Below are 20,288 nucleotides of genomic sequence, written 5' to 3'. Positions count from 1 at the left end.
TGGGGAGGTCTAGGCGTTAAGATGAGAAAGAAAATAAAAATCCATCTTTATTTTTACTAATCTGTAACTGAAACGTGGCATTTCCTCCAGTTATGAATGGAGGCAGCAAAGTTGAGCAAAATTAGTGGTGCTGGAGACCATCGCACAGACCATCGCATAGAAATCACAGGGCTTTTCAGGCTGCGGGTGTTGCAGACATGTCCAAATAGCGGTGACACGCTCCTGCTTGGTGATTCTGGTGTTTGTTAGCCCTGCCTCTCTATATTATCATTGAATGAGTTAATAAGGAATGCTGGGTGGGGTGCCTGGCTCAGTCCGTAGAGCACGTGACCCTTGATCTCAGGGTCATGAGTTCCAGCCCCACATGGGGCGGTAGAGCTTACTTAAAAAAAAAAGGGGGGGGATCACAGGTGCTTCTATGTCACAAATCTGTGTTTTTTTGTTTTTGTATTTATTTATTTATTTTGAAAAAATAGGCTCCACGCCCAACGTGGGGCTTGCATTTAGGACCCCAAGATCAAGAGTTGCATGCTCTATGGATCCGAGCCAGCCAGGCAGGTGCCCCACAAATTTGTGTTTTTATTTTTTTATCATTTTATTTTATTTATTTGAGAGAGAGAGAGAGAGAGAGAGAGCAGAGAGGGTGAGGGAGAAGCAGACTTCCCGCTGAGCAGAAAGCCCCATGTGGGACTCGATCCCAGGACCCTGAGTTCATGACTTGAACAAAAGGCAGATACTTAACAACTGAGCCACCCAGGTGCCCATATTTGTGTTTTTATATTTTGATATTTGCACTCCAATATTAGTACTCCTTTTGTGATGCAAATTATTTTAAGCATTTCAAAACTGGGTTCTAAGCGGGGATCCTTTGTCTTCTCCGGATGTTAAGGGAATCTCCTGTCCCTTGAGAGTTTGGAAGTCCTGCCCTAAGCCTCCCCTGGTCCCCTCAGCAGGCCCTTCTTTCCTTGGACGCCTTATTTCCATTTTCATTCATAACCAATGTTCTTTTTTTTTTTTTTTTTAAGATTTTTAAGAGACAGCCAGAGAGAGAGGGAACGCAAGCAGGGGGAGTGGGAGAGGGAGAAGCAGGCTCCCAGCAGAGGAGCCTGATGCGGGGCTTGATCCCAGAACGCCGGGATCACGCCCTGAGCCGAAGGCAGATGCTTAACGACTGCGCCACCCAGGCGCCCCATAACCAATGTTCTGAATGTTCACCATGTGCCAGACATGTATGAGTCACCAGCGACACCAGGGACACTACCTGGGACACTACCCTGCCCTGCCAGTGTGCTGGCCCTGGCCACTCCACCCAGTGCTGGAAAGGTAAAGTTCATGGGGCTCAGAAAGCTTACAGCGGGGGAAATTCCCTTGTCCAAAGACAATGGGCCTTCCTGGGAAAATGAGGTTAGTAATATGGCCCAGGGGAGGGGGAGGGGTAGCCTTAGCGGAGGGGCCCAGCTGGATCAGCCGCTGTGGAAGGAGTCCCCAGGCCTGCTGGCTACAGCTCAGGGAGAGAAGGGGCAGGGGGGCAGGTCCTTGCACACCTCGTCCCGACGGGGGTTTTTACCCTTGGAGCTACAAGGAGCGTCCAAAGCGTCCGAAGCAGGGAGAAGAGTTGGGGCTGCCATGGGATTGAGACAGTCATACCCACATTTTGAAAAGATCACTGCAGCAGGCAGGGGAAAGGCGCCGGAGGGAGTAAGAGAGGAAGCAGGGAGATGAGCCAGGGGCTGTTGTAGGTGAAGGAATCCAGAATACATCACTGCGGCAGGAAAATTGTATCGAGCTGAAAGCATTTGAAAATAGGCTTTTCCTTGAACTTCCTTGTCTGCCTAAAAGCAAGGCCTCCCAAAATAACTCGATTGTCCTAAATCCCCGCCAGAGTGGCTTTTATTACCTGATAAGCCCGTTGTCACAAAACCATCAATAATACCTCTCATCTGTTCTCCTGAGGGCCCGTTTATCTCTCCTAAAAGTCTTCTGTTTTCCTCCTAAGTACCATCTGTCTCCTCCTCTGCTTTCCCTATTAAGTTGGTATATAAGCCCCCAAATTCTAACTGCCTAGTACTCGAATAAAATTGTCTTTTCTCTTGCTCATCTGTTTTCTTTTTTCATCAATTTAATTCACAGACCCAGTTACTGAACCTAAAACGGTAGAGGAGTTTTCCATTCTGCCCTGACGTAGGCATCTGGGAGAGAGATGGTCTGGAATGGGGGCCAGGGGATTGGAGATGAAGAGAAGTCGCCAGGACAACCTTCAGGGGACTGTATATCGCTGAGGTCGAGAGCTCGGACTAGTGAGGCAGCCTGCCTGGGTTCGTCATCCTGGCCCTACCCCTGTGTGACACGGCTGTATGACGCTGGGCAAGGTACTGAATCTTTTCTGTGCCTCTTTCCCTGGGGTGAAAAGTGGGGGTAATAATCAGTGACGATAAGCTTGATAACCCCAAGTTTCCATGATTTAATAAAGGTATATTTCTCAAAGCCACATATCTCTCAAGGGTCCTTGGGGAACTCTGCTCATGGTGGTTCCCGCCCAGGCTTTCAGATGTGACCGTGGGAACATTACAGGCTTCCCCGACAGGGAAAGAGAGCTCTCGAAGCTCTGGCATGGGCAAATAAACACATGCTCTGGCCTGTAAGGGATACGGGGCTCTTCTCTCAGGTCCTGAGCCGGAACGAATCATGTGACGATACCTCGGGGGAGCAGGTGAGTTCGTACAGATAAAATATTCAGAATGCTTCCTGGCATAAGGGAAGCACTACGCGAGTATTTTTGCCGTGATTGTCAGGATATACGACTGCTGGGGGTCTGAGGGCACCACAGGGTCACAGCTGACCTCTGTGTTGCTGGCCGGCATCGCGCGGAGCGTCATTGCCACTGGGAACCCCGGGGCAGGGACGAGGTGTGGTGGTTTAGTTCTCGTGGCTACCACTGACCCAGACCCAAATCAGCTGGTTTAAGGCATCTCGTGATCCAGCGTCAGGCTTTGCTGGGACCGAGGAGCTCAGACACCAAGGTCAGGGTCAGTGGCCAGCTTGGGTTACACGCCCAACCCTGACCCAGGGCGCCACTGTGCTCTGGGTGGCCAAGCTCGGGTCACGTACCTGTCCCACCCTGCCCTCAGTGCTGGGGAGAAATGAATCCTTAAAGGACAGTTTCCATCCATAAAGGAAATTGGGAATGCATGTAAAATGTAAGAATGAGGGCCGTAACCTTCCTTCTCTCGCCCCAACTCTTGTCAAGGGGAACTTCAGCCCCCGCCCTGGGCCCCAAAGAACTACAGACCCTGAGAGTGGAGGAGTGTGAGTCCCTGGAGCCCAGGGCCGGGGGGCTATGCCCTCGTTAGTAGCTGTGAACACGCTCTAATGACTTCTTCCCACCTGACATGCTTTTAACCAGTCACAAGTGGGCACCTTGCCAACTTGGGCCTGCCCCCTGCCCCCCCACTTCCCCCCATCGGCCCAGGCCCTCTGGGCTTCGGGCCTTCTCTCCTCAGCTCAGGGCCCACCAGACCGGAACTCCTGGACTCCAGGCCGAGTAGGGTGCCAAGGATCCAGTCTCAGCCCCCAGGGCCCTGGGATGCCATTCTCCTGTCCTCTTCTCTGGTCACCGGTGGGAGCCCTGTGCCTGCCCTGCCCTGGGGTGCGTGGGACAGCTGGAGCCTGGACGCTATAGGCAAGGCAGATGCTGAGTGTTTGCTTGGGGCCCCATGGGAGGGGGTCGCCCGGGGCTGTCCCGGGGAGGACCCTCTGCCGTACCTGCTCCCTAGCATCAGGGTGACAGCGATGTTGGACAGCATCCCCACGCACCCCACAAACGGTACCTGAGCTCCCCCACATGCCAGGTGCAGGGACACGGGCAGGACTAAGGGTGCTCCCGCCAGCCCTGGCTGCAGAGGGCTTGCAGGGATGTGGACGAGGAGCCAAGCCAGGTGTGCTGGGAAGAGGGGAGCTCCGGCTGGGGGCACACAGGGCCTGGGGTGATGCGGTGAGTCCCCCTGCAGCCAGCTGGAGAGGTGGAGTGGCAAGGGGGTGGGTAGACCCCGGCGGTGAGGGCTGTCAGGGCACTGGGACTTTGGAGCACACGAAAGCCTGATAACTTTTTCAGAAGGTTTTCCGATGGGGCTCGGGCAGGTGGGGGTGGACATGGCCCTGAGCCACTGACCCCAAACCCCTGCCCCCCTCTCCAGAAAGCACGGCTCCCATTTCAGGCATGCTCTCGTTGCCTGGCCTGGGACCGGAGTCCCCGAGGAAGGGCCACGCTGACCTCTCCCAGCCAGCTGCCCTTCTCCCACACTGCCTCTTCCCTGTCTGCCTCCTGGGGCTGCTGCCTGTTCTGCCAGGCCCAGATGCCTCCTCCGCTCTCCTGTCTTGGATCCGCCTGGTGCGCCTTGACCCCTCCGGGGTCGCTGTCTCATCGCAGTCCCCTCCCCCCATACCTCCCGGCCTCTCCATTTATGATTCCAGAACCATCCGCCGGCAGGCTGGCCCTCCGGGGGCCCACAACAGGGCGCGTGGGAGGAGGTCTTGACCGAGGCTGGGACGAGCATGCGAGGTGCTGCACCGTCCGATCCCAGTCGTGACCCTGCTGACCCTCGTCTGAGCCTCCATCCCGGGCATGGGCAGTTTCCACTAATGAATGGCCTTAGAGGCCCCGCGGCCCGGTCACGTCAGACCACCAGACCTGGTGTGACATGTGTATCGGGGGTGCTCTCCTTGTTGCTGTGCTGGGGGACACCAGTGCCCCGGCTGGCGTCTCCATGGGGCAAGGATCCACCAGGGCTAAGGGCCCAGGGACACACGGTTGGGAAGGGGATGGCCACTGGGCATCAGTGGGGTGGGGTGAGGACAAGGTCGGGTCCTGCCTCTACCCAGGTGGCCCGCAGCAACCTCCAGGGACCACCACCTTGGCCCAAGCCCTGACCGCACGTTCCTTTCCGGCCAGGCACACAGGACTGGGGGCTCAGCTAGCGAGGCCCCTAGTGCCACCCATCGATCAGGCTTAGTGCTTCTGCCCGACCTGGGCACCGAGCTTGCTTGTTTTTCTTTCTTTCTTTTTCTCTTTCTTTCTTTCTTTCTTTCTTTCTTTCTTTCTTTCTTTCTTTCTAAGATTTTATTTATTTATTTGAGATCGAGAGTGAGAGAGAGCACAAGCAGGGGGAGCAGCAGAGGGAGAGGGAGAAGCAGGCTCTCCATACTGAGCAGGGAGCCCGATGGGGGACTCGATCCCAGGACCCTGGAATTATGACCTGAGCCGAAGGCAGATCCTTCACCAACTGAGCCACCCAGGCACCCCCCGAGCTTTCTGATATGTGTTTACACACATGGCCTGAATTTCGTCTTGGCCCGCATCCTTCTCCTCCTTCAGCATTGGTGAGAGCTGCCTCCACAGCCCACTGCCCATGGAGGGGCACCATCAGGTGTGGAGGGTGCCCCTCAGTGCCCCCTCGAGGACCAAGTGTCCCGCCCCCATGGGATGGTATGCAGGCAGCAGAGCCTGGACAGCTGCCCCTGTCTTCCAGCCACGCCCTGGCGACTTGGCCTTCCCCACCTCTCCAGTCCTGACTCTCTTGGCTTTCTTCCATTTCCCTGACGACCCACACCTTGAGCCCCCTTTCTTTCTTTCTTTCTTTTTTAAAGATTTATATATTTATTTTTGAGTCAGCGGATGGGGGGGAGGGCAAAGAGAGAGGGAGAGAGATTCCCAAGCATGCTCTGTGCTGAGCATGGAGCCCGACGCAGGGCTCGATCTCTCCACCCCAGAACACGACCTGAGCCGAAACCGAGTCAGATGCTTAACCAACTGCACCACTCAGGCACCCCGAGCCCCTTTTCTTTAAGAACATCCCCAAACCCACCCCACCTTCACCCCACCATGGCCCCCCACACCTCTCGGCTGGTCTGTGGGCTCTTGCAGGAAGTGTTAAAAGGAGGTAACATCCTGGGGTGTCTGGGGGGCTCAGTCGGTGAAGCATCTGCCTTCAGCTCAGGTCATGCTCCCGGGGTCTTGGGATGGAGTCCCGTGTTGGGCTCCCTGCTCACCGGGGAGCCTGCTTCTCCCTCTCCCTCTACGTGCCACTCCCCCTACTTGTGGGAGCGCACTGCACTCTCTCTTTCGGACAAATAAATAAAAGCCTACAAAAAAAAAAAAAAAAAAAAGGAGGTAACATGCAGTGTCTGGGGATTTTCCCAAGGGGGTGCTCAGGAAAGGCCCCACGGAGGAGATGACAATGCAGGAGGAGGAGGGAGAGTTCCAGAAGGGGGGAGGAGCCAGGGGAAAGTCATTAGGTAGAATGAGTTGGCATGGTTAGGAAGCAAGGTGGGGGTGTGTCTGTCCCTGGTGATGGAGTAGAAGGGAGTGGGGGGCGGTGTGGAGCTCCCACCCACAAATCATCTCCATGCGGAAACAAACTCAGTCCTTGGACCCTGTGCTGGGTTCCGGAGGCGCCTGGGCCCCTGTGATCCTCAGTGTCCTCGAGGTGGCCCAGAGAGGCGTGGCCTGAGTCCTGCCATGGCCTTGTCTCTGGTGGCCCCAGCACCCACCTATGGGCGTGGCTCCATGCCCCAAAGAACATAAACAGAACTTAGGAAAACCATTGTCAAGAGATGGGATCACTTCTGTAAGGCAGGCCGTACTGACGTGTGGACGACGTTCAAGACAGCAATACACCGAATCAGATGACCTCCCGGCCACTCCTGCTTGTCCCCCGGAAACTCCTGACTCATGTCTCTTCTGTGCTCCCCACTCTTTCACCTCAAACCCTGCTGCTGTCTCCTTCCTGACACCCCCACCCCCAGCTGATGCCCCCAAAGGCAGCCAAACCACAGCCAGCTACCTGGGAGGGGCCCCATTCTAGCCCCATTTCAAAGATGAGGAAACTGAGAGGCTTGTCCTATGTCAGAAGACGGCAGGACTGGTGGATAGTGGGTCTTCTGACTCAGGGGCCGGTGGGCACAGGGGAGGTCCCTGAAGTCCAGGGAGAGGACAGGCAGCAGAAGTCAGAAAGGGGCCTTGGACCATGGGGACAGGGTCTGGTTGGTTGGCTCTGGTCTCCCTGCTGCCACCGGGGCCTCTGTGGGCTCTCGTGGCTCTGGGGTCCTGCTTCCCACCCTGGCTGCCTGGCTGCCTGTTAAAATGTCACTGAGATAGGTGGCAGTGGGCGGGGATCCCCCCTGTTATGACGGGTGGTCATGGGATGCTGACTCACTGCCGGCCAGACCACCTGACCTCTCCCTGCAGGCGAGAGGGCCCTGCCAGGGGGTTCCCCAGCTGCCGCCTTGTTTACTTCTCACTGGCCTTGGGGGAGGAGGGCAGGGCAAGGGCCACGCTCCGCAGGAGGGCATCCTGGGAAGGCCAGAGCGGGGACTCTCCGGGGGTGGGGGCCTCCACGTTGGCTTCCCTGGGCCCCATTTCCTGCCACCCCCCTCCCCCTAAGCTCTCCATCCCTCCCCACAAACCCACCACAGTCCCAAATGGGGCCAAAGGGCCAGAAAGCGAAGGAGATTCTGTTTCCGCTGCTTGTTTGCACAGGGGCCACACCTTGAGCCCTTCCTGAGGCCCGAGGTTCCCCAGAGCCCCAGGGCTTGCTTTCTGCACCCCCACTGGCTAGGATGAGGCCACTGAAACTTGGGGGGGTGGGAAGCTGGGCTCTTGGCCCAGGCTGCCCTGGGTGGCGAGGCCTCCGGGCTTCTGAGTCACACACGCGTGGACACCTGTGGATCCCGGCAGTCTCTGCCCAGCGCTGCCCCTTGGCCATCCCCTGCCCCTGTCTGCAGGGCAGTAGGCACTGGGTCCCTTTCCCAGGCTCACAACAGGGCTGCGGGGAGAGGCCCGAGAGGGGAGGTCCTCTTTGCTGCCTTGGGTGGGATGGGCCTCCTCTGGAGCCCCCTGAAGGGCCCAGACACACCTGTGGACGGGTCTCTGCTGTGTTCCCCTAAGCAAATGGCTTTCACATCTGAGAGCCAGGTCCACCCACCCTTCGCTTCTGGGTTTCCCATCCCTTGAGGTTTTGCCTGCTCCCACAAACCCCACCATGAGAGGACACGACTTTGACTCAGCAGGTCTGCCTTTTTCTCACAGGACCCCACCTGGCAGACCGCATAGCACGACAGACCCTTCCTGCCCACCTCCTTCCAAGACCCTCCCCCCACCTTCCTCCAGACCTTGTGAACAGGTGGGTTTTGCCACATAAAGCTGTGTTTCTTGGGGACTAGGTGGAGGGCTGTTGGTCTGACCCCTGGGATGTCCATGAGGCCAACAGGCCTGAGACCACACAGGCCCTTTGGGCACCACCTGCGGAACTGAAGTCTGTGCTGACAGGTGGGTGTCCGGCTGCCTGGGGGAGTCTCTTGGGCTGCACTGAACACCTGATGGACACAGAGGCTCCAGGAAGCCACAGCTGGCCCTCTGGCCAGGCGAGGGGGAGGGGACGCCGTGCTCCTCAGGCACCTCTCAGCCCTACCCCCTATTATACTGGGAGCCCCTCTGATGCTCAGGCCTGATTGGGGGGTCTGTCCCTCAACCCAGCAAGGGGCCTTCATGGAGGATGCTGGGGGCGCAGGAACGGGCTGCCACCTGGGAAGCCAATTGTTTCCAGTGGATGGCAAGCCGTGGAGAGTGGCCAAGCCCGGACAGCACCCCGGGAGCCAGTTTTCTCTGGCCCGGGGCTTCGGGCCGCTGAGGCCCCCCTCCCGCTGCTCTGGTATCCCTGGCGGCCTCCGGCCTGCTTTGCTGAGTCACGGCCAGGCCCAGGCCTGGGAGGGTTCTGGGGCGGGACCCCTGTGGGTGCTTTCCCGCAGGTGAGGAGGCTGGAGCCTCCAATGTCAGAGTCCCGGGAGGCCTCTGATGGTCCCGGGGGCACTGAGGACAGTGAGGAGAGGGGTCGGTTATAAGGGGGTGCGGGATACCGTGAGGGGACAGCGGCGGGGGGGGCGATGCAGGGCGGGGGGCAGCGGGCTCGGGGCCTCGGCAGGGCGACTCGCGCGGGGCGGCGGGGCGGGGCGGGGCACGGAGACCCCGCCCCCAGGAGGCCGGCCGGGGCGGGGCTTCCCGCGTTCTCTACAAAAGCCGGGCGCCGGCGGCCGCCGCGGCTCGGCTCGTCTCATGCTCAGCGACGTGCAGCGATGGCGTCGCTCACCGTGAAGGCCTATCTTCTGGGCAAGGAGGACGCGGCCCGCGAGATCCGCCGCTTCAGTTTCTGCTTCAGCCCCGAGGCCGAGGCGGAGGCCGAGGCTGAGGCGGAGGCCGCGGCCGGGCCCGGGCCCTGCGAGCGGCTGCTGAGCCGGGTGGCCGCCCTGTTCCCGGTGCTGCGGCCCGGCGGCTTCCAGGCGCACTACCGCGGTGAGCGAGCCGGGCGCCCTCGTGGGGGTGCGCGGGGCCGTGACGCAGGCCTGCTCGTCCGGCCGGGGGCGCGCGCGGGGACCCGCTGCGGCCGCTCTCCGGGGGGGGGGGGTCGGCCCGGGCGCTGCCGCGGGTGTCGGGCCCGGGGACCCGGGGGCGCAGGGCGCCGGCCTCCTTCCGCCGTGACGTCGCAGGACTTGGCCGGGGCGCGCTGGGGCGTCCTCGCGGGCCGGCGGCGGGCACTCGGGTTACGCTGACAGCTTGCTGCTGCCGAGTCGGGACTGGCTGGGCCCCGGGAAGAGCCGGCCGGACGCGGAGGAAGGGCTGGCGGGGGAGAGCGGGGAGGCGGGCCGACCAGCGCGCGCGGGGGCGGGGGGGTGCGTTCCGGGTATCGCGGCCCGCTGGCGAGCCCGGGGTGGCGGCGGGGGCGAAGTGGTCGGGACCGACCCCGGAGCGCCCGAGGCCGGCCCGAGTGCGTCCGTCCCCCCGCCGGCAGTGGACAGAGGGGCACAGTTAGGACGTTGTGCGGCAGCGTCGGCGGAGGCACGGGAGCCCAGGAACGCGCTCGGTTCTTGCTGCGCTGGTGTGGGGGTGGGGGGGGGTGGGGAGCCGGTCGGGTCCGGGAGGGAGGCGGGCAGCCAAGGCCGGCCCCTGGGAGGGGCAGTGCCGGGCTCTCCCTGCGGAGCGCTGCCAGCTGGCCAGACCCGTTCCTGGTTTGTTTGTTTTTGTGATAACTTTATGGAGCTATAATCCGCTTCCCGTGTAATTCACCCGTTCAGCGTGAACAGTTCCGGAGCGACTTGTGCACCCTTCTTCGCAGTTTCAGAACCTTTGCCTCACCTGAGAAAGGAACTAAGGCTTAGCCAGGATTTAGCTCTCATCCCCTTCCGCTCTAAGCGAGCGCTCATCTTTTTCTCAGTGGATTTCCTTATTTTGGACGTTTCCTATAAACATTGACACGGAACCCTGCACTTTCCCGTTCTTTTATACCCGGCTTCTTGCAGTCGGCATAACATTTTCAAGGTTTAGCTGTGTTGTAGCTTGTGTCTGGACTTCATTCCTTTTTGTGGTGAATAACGTTCCATTTTCTGGACATTCAGCGTTTTGCTTATCCACTTCTTAGCGGGTGGGTGTTGGGTTATCGCCTTTTGACGCTGCCTCTGTTATGGTGGATGTTGCATCCGGTGGCCCGCAGAGCTGGCCCAGCCTGCAGGTGTAGGGGGTGGTTTGGCCTGCGTGATGGGACTTTAACACCATTTGCTAAATCTAAGTATCAGAGTAGCACAAATACTGTAGCTTCACTGGGGGGGTGGAAGCAGGCCCCCGGCTTTTGGAGGGGCTGAGCCCCCAGGAGCCGGTCACAGGTGGGGATCTCCTACAGTTGAAGATGGGTCTCGGCCTGGTCAGAGGTGGACCGAGGCAGCACCTGTGTAAGGGGCAGCTGGCTCAGAGGCAGAGTGACAGGTGGCCAGCTGTCACAGCAGCCGCCCCTGCACACACGCACACGCACGCATGCGCACACACGCTCTGTCTCCCGTGGGCGCCCAGGGCCCACCCCGGAGTGCTTACCTTCCAGGCAGTGTTACAGTGGACGGGCAGTCTGGCCTCAGCCCCGCTGCCCACGGGCTCACACAGGTGTGCGTCAGTTCCTAGGCCTGCAGATGCCCCACTAGCACCGGCCTCCGCCCTTCTCAGCAGCTTGTATCTGACCGAGAAGCCTCGGGTGCTCACATGCTGTCTTGTCCACAACCTAGATGAGGATGGAGACTTGGTGGCCTTTTCCAGTGACGAGGAACTGAGCATGGCGATGTCCTATGTGAAGGATGATATCTTTCGGATTTACATCAAAGGTAAAAGTCTGTTCTGGGTGCTGCCTGAAGCTGGGTGCTTCTTGCCGAGTAAAACCTGCTTCAGGCTATTGAGCAGTCCCCTCCGAGGAGCGGGGAAGAACCTTGGGTTGTTGAACATCGGACTTAATCATCTCTGTGCTTGGCCTGAGAGAGGAGTTCCACAAGGGGTGGGGCCTGGGGATCTCTGGGTTCACTCTTGATTATGCTCTGGCCAAGTGCCGTGGGCTGGGGGCAGCTTTGGGGATGCAGTGGGGTTATTTTAATGGGGTGGGGGGCAAGGCCACAGCTATGCAGACATAGTTCCCTGCTGCTTCTCACTTGCCTGGGCCACATGTACTGGGTACCAGGCACAGAGACTGGGATCCTCCTGGCAGGTTCTTGGGTCCCCTTGTTGCGGTCACTCGAACAGCTGGGTTGCGCACGGACTCCGTGTCTGGAGAGCAGGGCCAGGGGCCGCTGACTGAAAGCCCCACAGTAGTGACGAGTGGGAACCGTGGGGTCCCACCTCGTGGCTCTCTGTCCTCCCTGCAGAGAAGAAGGAGTGTCGGCGGGACCACCGCCCCCCGTGTGCCCAGGAGGCACCCCGCGGCCTGGTGCACCCCAACGTGATCTGTGACGGTTGCAATGGGCCAGTGGTGGGGACCCGCTACAAGTGCAGCGTGTGCCCGGACTACGACCTGTGCGCCGCCTGCGAGGGGAAGGGCCTTCACCGGGAGCACAGCAAGCTCGTCTTCCCCGCCGCCTTTGGGCCCTTCTCCGAGGTGAGCGGGGCTCCCTCGCAGGCTGGGACGCGCACGCGGGCACGGAGGGGCTGGGGTCGGGGACGAAGGAGCCCCCCGCCCGGGTGTCACTCGGCCCCTCTGCTCGCTCCTCCTCAGGGCTTCTCTCACAGCCGCTGGCTCCGGAAGCTGAAACACGGGCACTTCGGGTGGCCCGGCTGGGAGATGGGCCCACCGGGGAACTGGAGCCCGCGTCCTCCCCGAGCAGGGGATGCCCGCCCCGGCCCTGCAGCAGAATCAGGTAAGGGCGCTTCACAGCCGTTTGGGGTGCTTAGTCCTCACAAAACCTGCAAAGTGGGGAGCATCGTCTTCATTTCACACACAGGGAAACGGGGGCACCTGAGTGCCCAAGGCCGCTAGTTCACCTGCACTAAACCGAGGCTTGGCCCAGGTGTGGCTCAGCCTTGAGCTCCCCACCCCCATCAAGGCTTTTTTTTTTTTTTTTAAAGTAAGCTGTATACCAAGCGTGGGGCTTGAACTCACGACCTTGAGCTCGAGTGCGTGCTCTGCTCACAGCCAGCCAGGTGCCCCTGCTCAAGTATTTTTAAACGTAGCCACCAAGTTAAACAGAGCTTGTATTCCAGAATTCTGGATTCTGGTTTTTATTCTGATTTTATTAACTTACTGTCCTCTGATTTACCTCCTTGTTTGGAACAAAGGAGGGGGTGTGTGTTTGATTCCGATGTGGTTCGAGCTAGAGCGTGGTCGGTATTGTATACCGCAGGTAGCGAGTCCCCCACGGGCTTCCGAGCACTGGGGGCGCCGAGGGGCCCAGAGCGGGAGAGAGTGCGGGAAGGCTGCCGGGACAAGACTCTCGGGGATGGAGGGCACCTGTGAGGAAGGTGATAGGATCGTCACAGGTGTCGAAGTCATTGAGAAACCTGCTTTGAATTGAACAGTTTTCGTTTTTTTTGTTTTTTGAAAACCAAAGCTGCTGGCCCGTCGGAGGATCCCAGTGTGAATTTCCTCAAGAACGTAGGGGAGAGTGTGGCGGCTGCCCTGAGCCCTCTGGGTAAGTGGCGGCCTCTGTCCTTCGAGAGGAGCAGCCTTTTTGATCACTCGGTGAGGGGGCGGCTGTTGGGCACCTTGCCCCCCCCCCCCCCCCGGTCACCGTGGAGGAATGGTGACTGCCCGTGCCCTTGGGGCCGGCCAGCAGTTGTCGCCTCATGCCAGCCTTTGCCGTGCGCTGCGCCGCCGGCCACTCAAGGTTGAATTCCCTGACTCTGGAGCTTTCCCCGTGGAGTGAAGTGGAATCTGCGAGTGTTTCGTTGGGATAATCCCAGTAGCTTCCGCTGCAGGGCTGGCTTGTCAGCTTCTGACTGTTCTTCACACAAAGGACAGTCTGCTTTCCCCCCGAACGTGAGCCCTGGGGTTTACTCCAGGGCTTGGGGGAGTAGTTAGCTGAGCGGCCGTTTCTCTTTTCTCCCTTCTGTGTTTTGCAGCCCCAACCTTTCTGGGGGCTTCCTGCGTGCCCGGCTTGTGCCCGCGCTTGGGGAGCAGGGTGTGACAGAGGGTTTCCGGCAGCCTCTGGTCCGATGTGAGGTCTCTGCGTGGGTGGGTGGATGAACCGCAGCGGGTACCCCCTTACGGTGGGACTGTCCCAAGGCTTTAGAAGGCGTCTGGTGTATGCGCTGGCCGAGATGGGGGTGCTGCAGGCTGGGCCCCGTGGCAGTGGGTGTCCGCTACGAAGGTGACTTCTGGTTCAAGGTTACAGTGGATCCGTGATCGGACTAGAAGAGTGCTGAGCTTTGTGACTGCAGTGGCAGCGAGTGTCCGCTGTCTGAACGGATGCTGATGGGAAGGGGACGCAGGACCACTCTCGCCTCCAACTTGAGACCCTTTCGGCTCCTGCTTCTTCAGGCTGGGGCGCGGCTCAGCAGTGACCTCCTGGCATTGCTGCTCCGGGGAACAGCTCAGACCACGTGCCGTGGTTTCGTACTGGATTTAAAGGCTCTTGAGAAAAAGAAAAGAAAGAACTGGTGTTCTTAATGCCTTCTAGGAGGATAACAGTGGAGCGGCGATGAGGTTATAATCAGGAGATAAGCTAGTGCTAGAGCCCGGCTGCCGCTCAGGGCGCCGTGATGGGAGCGCGAGGCCGTGCAGAGTTCTGAGAGCTGGTCCTCTAAGGGGTTGTGATGTAGGGGCAACGGGAGGCTTCTCTCTGGAAGCTGGGAAATGGACGGTGGTTCTCAAGGCTGGCTCAGCCTCAGAAATCACCAGCACGGTTCTTTTGCTATCGATTTTGGTGTATGGAAACTTCACTAAAATTCTTTTGAAGAACAAAGTCCTTCACTAAAAGAGTGAACCAGACAAGCTGGGAAGTCTCAAACCGAAGTCTGGGTTCAGGTAGGGAACCTTGGAACAGGGCAGAGTCCCAGGTCCACCTTCTGGATTCTGGTAAATTGGTCTTGGGTTGGGCCTGGGATCTGTGTGTTTTGAAGGCTTGCCAGGGACTCTGGGTCCCACTTGCCCATCTGAGCCGGTGGCATGTTTCAGAACTTGACCCGGATTCCCCGCTCAGGACATAGGGGAATAATTTTGGCAGCACTCAGAGGCCTTGTAGGGTAAGGGTAAAGGCCTTCTCGGGTCTTTCAAAGTGGATGGAGTTGCTGTGTTCCAACTGGGGAGGCGCGAGCTCTCCAAACAGCCGGGCAAGTTTCCATAAACAGGTCTCTGAGTAGCTTCAGTTCAGAGCCACTTGCAGAATTGATTAAATTCTAGAGTTATGGGTATTTTTCTTTCTTAAGTGGAACTGACAGCTAGGATGACTCATGCTAAAGGCCTAGAAGGGACTGTTCCCAGAGCAGGGGCCCGGAGGGACAGCCAGTAATACCTCCCGGAGGGCGGACTGTGTGCGGTGACTCAGCCGTTTTAAAGCAAAACCCCCAAGACCTTGTTTGGTAGGCGTCCCGAGAACCAGCTGAGCAGGTCGGCTGAGGAGTCCCGGGACTGCTCCCGGCCCGAGTTTGCAGTCACTGACCTCTGGGACCCAAACCACAAGTCCTTTCCTTGTCCTAGGGTCTTCAGAAGATACCCCCCCATCACAGGCTCCAGGGGAAGCAGGGCACAGCTGGTGGTACGGTCTGTAAGCCCCTAGGTCTCACTCAGGTTATCATCGGTTGGAGACACTTGGTGTTCTAGAATCTCTCTGGTTCATTGACAGAAGTCCTGTCATTCACCCACAGAGAAGAGCGGGACAGTATATGGGTGCTTATTGTATGTTCTTCCACTTTTTCTGTTTGCTTGAACCTTTCTTTCCTTTTTTTTTTTGTTTGTTTTTGTTTTGTTTTTTAAAGATTTATTCTTTAGAGGAAGTGTGGGTGGGGGGAGGGACAGAGGGAGAGAGAATCTCAAGCAGACCCTGCACTGAGCGCGGAGCCTGATGCTGGGCTTGATCTCACGTCCCTGACATCACGACCTGAGTTGAAACCAAGAGTCGGAAGCTCAACCGACTGAGCCACCTGGGCGCCCCTGCCTGAACCTTTCATGGTGGAAAGTTGGAGGGAGAATAGAAGGGGAAAAAGGACTTAAATATTACAGATGGGGGGCTGGTAGCCAAGCCTGCTTTTATTTGTTTGCTCCTCACACTCTACCAAAGTAACAGGAGAGGAATTAAACACAAGAGTATAAAGCAACGTGGACAAGGAAAAAGGGGAAAAAGTTTTAGAGGACAAGGTAAGACCTTACACTTTGCACGGTGGGAAAGGGTGTAGGGGGTGGTGACCAGCAGCGAGGAGCCATCGGAAGCCGACGTGCCTGCACAGGGACACTGGTGAGAGGCAGGATGGCTGGTCAGGAAGGGCAAGGAACGGGGTGGTTGAAGGCCACTCTTCAGGATCACACAGAGATCGCTGGCTGGTCAGCCCGAGGCTGGTCCTTGCCCACCCACACACGACACCTGGGGCTTAGTTGCTGGAGCCTTTGACCCAGGGAGGCTTCAGCCCTAGGGACACAGAGCAGGGTGAGGCAGCAGCCTGAAATCGGGCACGGTAGGGGACAGTGGGTCTAGCAGGGGCTGGGGCGTCCCTGCTCAGGAGAGGGTCCTATGCTGCCACCCGGGATCCCGCTGCCTGGCCAGGCACCTGGCCACCCTGCAGAGGGAGACGGATGTGGGCCCTGGCCCCTCGCAGAGGGCCTCCTGGCAGCCTCCTCTTAGCACCTCGCTGGGATCAGAAGGCCACGATCACCAGCCGTTTGGGAACATCTCTGCTCACGACAAGAAGGAACTTGGGGAAGGACTTTACAGGAAAGAGAATGTCAACGTTCTCCGTGAGATACAAAAAAGTATTTCTATCCTTGAAACAAAGAACAGGATACCATAAAAATGACAAAACAGATTAAGATAAGAACAGATAAGAACTGATCAGGAACTTTTTTTTAGAAATTAAGAAAAATAGCCAGAATAAAGAAAACTTCAAAAGAAGGCTTAGATTTTAAGATCATTTCAAGGAAATATTCCAAAAACAAAAGAGGTGAGAAGAGAGAAAAGGTGAGAAGATTCGAAGATTATTCCCAGAGGCCCAGGGTAGGACAAATAATAGGAATTCTAGGAAGAGAACAGACAAAGCTGAAGGAAGGAATTGAACAAAGACGCTAAGACCATCTGGACACGGAGGACATTAACCTCTGGGTTGATGGACTCCAAGTGCCTTGGACAGTGACCAAGAAAGATCCCGCCCCAGAGCTCGTTGTCCTGTCCCAGAACCCTTTGGAGAAGGGGAGGCTCTGGAGGTGCTCCGGGTTGCTGTAAGCCCGAGAGGTCAGCGGCCAACTCTGGAAGACTACGGATCGACGGGTGACTTCTGGAGTCTGAGCTGAAATGGTTTCTCAACCTGGAACTCTGTTCCCAACCGAAACGGCCCCCGGGTGAGGGCAGAGCAAAGCTGTTACGTAGTGGCGTTCGCCGAAACACTGAGCGTTGTTTTCACTGTAAGTTTTTGAAAGGATGGGAAGGGGAGGTAAGCGTTGACCCAGAGTAGGAAGCCGTGAACCTGAGCCATCAGAGAAAAGGCAGTGTAGGTTGAAAGCCGTCTGTGGGGAGCGGGCTGTGTGTGTGGGGGGTCGGGAATCTTCGCTCGAGCCTTCTGGAATGGTTGGACTCTAAGCTGTGGGCATGTCGTTCTCGGATAAATTAATTAGAAACAGCACCCGTGACTCTGCCCTCTGGGCATGTGCGCCCGTGTGACCCACTGGCCGGGGCTTCCAGCCTCGTGGGCCTCCCGCAAAGCCGAGCAGGACTCCTGTGTTTCCCATCTGCCACCCGCCCCGTCCTGGGCACCGTGGCTGTGGCTCTCTGGCCACGTCTGGTGTGTGGCTCCCTGTTCCTAGCCTGCTGCCCACACAGGGCAAACGGGGGCTATTCGTGGGCTTTTTGCTCCAGAGCCAACCTGGGTGTTGGTTGAGATTAAGGTTTCATTAAGTTGGAAGAAGAGGAAGGGCCGGTAAGGTGGACAAGTCAGCAGACATTTTCTAGGGGCCGAAGTTGGGGGCCAGGATGGGGAGCAGTCAGCCCTTGGGATCCCGAAGGTCTGAGAGGAGCAGCCATCTGCCGTGTGGCTGGTGGGCTGGCCTCGTGGCCTGGTCCCGCGCCGGCTGAGTGACTCCGGGGTCAGCAGCCGATGCCGTCGTGAGCCCTGCTGCGCGTGGGGCCTGTGTGAGCCCATGGCCCCCCCACTACGCTGTGTCCCCCTCGCCCCCCACTACGCTGTGTCCCCCCCCTCACCCCCCACTACGCTGTGTCCCCCTGCCCCCACTACGCTGTGTCCCCCCTGCCTCCCACTACGCTGTGCCCCCCGCGCCCCCCACTACGCTGTGCCCCCCTGCCCCCCCACTACGCTGTGTCCCCCCCCACTACGCTGTGTCCCCCCCCGCCCCCCACTACGCTGTGTCCCCCCCCCGCCCCCCACTATGCTGTGTCCCCAGCTGGGAGGCCCTCCGCAGTGCTCACAGGTGTTGGCTTCCTTCTCGGTCTCCGCAGGCATCGAAGTGGATATCGACGTGGAACACGGAGGGAAGAGAAGCCGCCTCACCCCCGTCTCTCCCGGCAGCTCCAGCACCGAGGAGAAGTGCGGCTCTCAGCCCAGCAGCTGCTCTTTGGACCCCAGCAAACCGGATGGGGACCCTGAGGGCACGGCGCAGTCTCTCGCCGAGCAGATGAACAAGGTCGCCCTGGAGTCGGCGCCGCCTGAGGCAAGTGCTTCCCCCTGGACCCCCGACCCCCGGCCACTGCCCCCCCCACCCCCCGACCGCGTTTATGTCATTCTGTGAACTGCTGCTAGAACTTTCCTCGCCGCTCCCGGGAGCGGAGGCTGGTGTGCTCACAGGTGGTTCTGTTCCAGGAACAGATGGAGTCTGATAACTGCTCGGGAGGAGACGAAGACTGGACTCATCTGTCTTCAAAAGAAGTGGACCCATCTACAGGGGAGCTCCAGTCTCTGCAGATGCCCGAATCCGAGGGGCCGGGCTCTCTCGACTCTTCTCAGGAAGGGCCCACGGGCCTGAAGGAAGCTGCGTTGTACCCACATCTGCCACCAGGCGAGTGATTGCCAGCAGTTCTGTATTTCCTCCTTCGCCCTCAGAACACGCCCTCGCCTCTCCTTAGCATCTGGACCCAGAATCCGAGGGCAGTGGGATTTAGAGGCCACCTCCTGTTTCCCCGAGGAAAGCATCAACCTCGGAGTGGGAGTCGTGGCCAGGGTCCCTGTGGGAGCCAGGCGGGAAGCCCCCCGTGTGGCGAGCTGGTGCGCGGTGCAGGCGGGCCCGGAGCACAGCTGAGTCAAAGGGCAGCAGCCCCCTGGCTCTGGCTTGTTACTCCAGCGACGATGTTGGGAACCGTGAAACTGGGGAGATCCCTGCTGGGGGCCACATCTGGCCCTTTGGCCCCTGGTGTTGATCTCTGCCTCAGAGCAGCGGCGGCAAGCTATCACTTGCGGGCCAAGAATGATTTTTTTTAAAGATTTTTCGAGAATGAGCACGCACAAGCAGGGGGGTGGCGGGAGAGGGAGAAGCAGGCTCGCTGCTGAGCAGGACACCCAAGGAGGGACTCGATCCCATGACCTGAGCCGAAGGCAGACGCCCAACCGACTGAGCCACCCAGGCGCCCCTGATTTTGTCATTTTGATAATGGTTGGGAAAAGGTCAAGATGTGAAAATGGGAGGAGGGCAAAGCGTCAGGACGGAAGTCGCCATGGAGCGCGGCCGCGCCCTGGGTTTGCGGCTGTCCGTGGTGTCCGGGGTGTTATGTTGTCAGGCGGAGCCGAGCTGTTAGGAGACCATTGAGTCTCGCAGAGCCGCTCACACTGCTCACCCCGTGACTTCCCCGGGAAGAGCCTGGCCCTGCCTGGGAGGCTCAGCGCCTGTGGGAGGGCTGGGCGCGCGGTGCTGCTGGCTGCCCCCCTCACCGCTCTCGTCCTCCCTCTGGCAGAAGCTGACCCCCGGCTCATCGAGTCGCTCTCCCAGATGCTGTCCATGGGCTTCTCGGATGAGGGCGGCTGGCTCACCAGGCTCCTGCAGACCAAGAACTACGACATCGGGGCCGCGCTGGACACCATCCAGTATTCCAAGCACCCGTTGTGACAACTTCTGCCCCCTTGTTCTGCCCCCTTGTTCTGCCCCCCTTCTTGTCGCCTCGTCGTGTTGAGCTAGTGTAGAACAGCAGGGCCTCTCTAAGGGCCACTTTCTCTGCATTCTTCTTCCGGAATCTGGGGCAGGGATGCACCAAGCCATCAGGGCAGTAGAGCAAGTGACAGAGGGGGAGGCCCCGTGTGTGGATGCGGGGTCCGAGAAGCGTCTACCGGCTTCTGGGGCGGACGGAGTCCTTGCTGGGGAGGACGTGGAGGCCACATGGCACCCTGCTCCTGCTCCCCCCCACCAGGATCACACCAGCAGTCCAGAATGTCTTGCCTAATGGCCTTCTGCCTTTTTTTTTTTCTTTTTTTTAATGACTAATAGTAGGCTGACATATAGTTGATTTTCTTCTAGAAACCTGATCGGCTCCAAGTTTAGAGCGAGTACAGCCAACAGCCTGTCCGGTGGGGGAGGAGCGAGGACGGGAGGACAGGGCAGTCCAGGACTGGGCTTCTCGAATCCGTGAATGAGGAGGGGCTGAGCGAGAAGGGAGGCCGGTGCTCGCAGAATACTGCCTGTTCCATAACCACTCTAGTTCTCATGTTTCCAGACGTGCCCGTTGCTTTTACAGGAAGGAAACCCCTTTGTAACCATTCTGTGGCTATGTTGCAAACGATCTGTAATTAAACGGTATAAGCACTTTAATCAAAGATGTTACAGCCAGCGGTGACCTGACAGTTGTGTTTGTCC

At 58.7% G+C, this 20,288-nt stretch overlaps 1 protein-coding gene across 1 annotated transcript; it reads left to right on the top strand.

The window, feature by feature from the left end:
* The first annotated feature begins 9,087 nt into the window (after positions 1 to 9,087).
* Positions 9,088 to 20,273, top strand: SQSTM1 (sequestosome 1). Its single transcript, XM_026507715.4, has 8 exons — positions 9,088 to 9,343; positions 11,098 to 11,193; positions 11,725 to 11,954; positions 12,072 to 12,213; positions 12,904 to 12,984; positions 17,950 to 18,161; positions 18,311 to 18,506; positions 19,396 to 20,273. The coding sequence occupies exons 1-8, from the start codon at positions 9,127 to 9,129 to the stop codon at positions 19,545 to 19,547; spliced, it is 1,326 nt and encodes a 441-aa protein (XP_026363500.3). The 5' UTR covers positions 9,088 to 9,126; the 3' UTR covers positions 19,548 to 20,273.
* Positions 20,274 to 20,288: the final 15 nt, after the last annotated feature.

This window comes from Ursus arctos, unplaced genomic scaffold (genome assembly GCF_023065955.2).
Source record: "Ursus arctos isolate Adak ecotype North America unplaced genomic scaffold, UrsArc2.0 scaffold_5, whole genome shotgun sequence".
Classification (NCBI taxonomy): Eukaryota; Metazoa; Chordata; class Mammalia; order Carnivora; family Ursidae; genus Ursus; species Ursus arctos.
Note: the sequence above shows the minus strand (reverse complement) of the source record. Positions and strands in the feature narration are given on the sequence as shown.

Bases quoted from the DNA above. Each gene is read 5' to 3' on its own strand.
- SQSTM1 (XM_026507715.4), top strand. From the start codon at position 9,127: ATGGCGTCGCTCACCGTGAAGGCCTATCTTCTGGGCAAGGAGGACGCG. The intron at 12,214-12,903 runs GTAAGGGCGCTT...TGAAAACCAAAG, and splicing joins CGGCCCTGCAGCAGAATCAG to CTGCTGGCCCGTCGGAGGAT. The intron at 18,162-18,310 runs GCAAGTGCTTCC...GTTCTGTTCCAG, and splicing joins TGGAGTCGGCGCCGCCTGAG to GAACAGATGGAGTCTGATAA.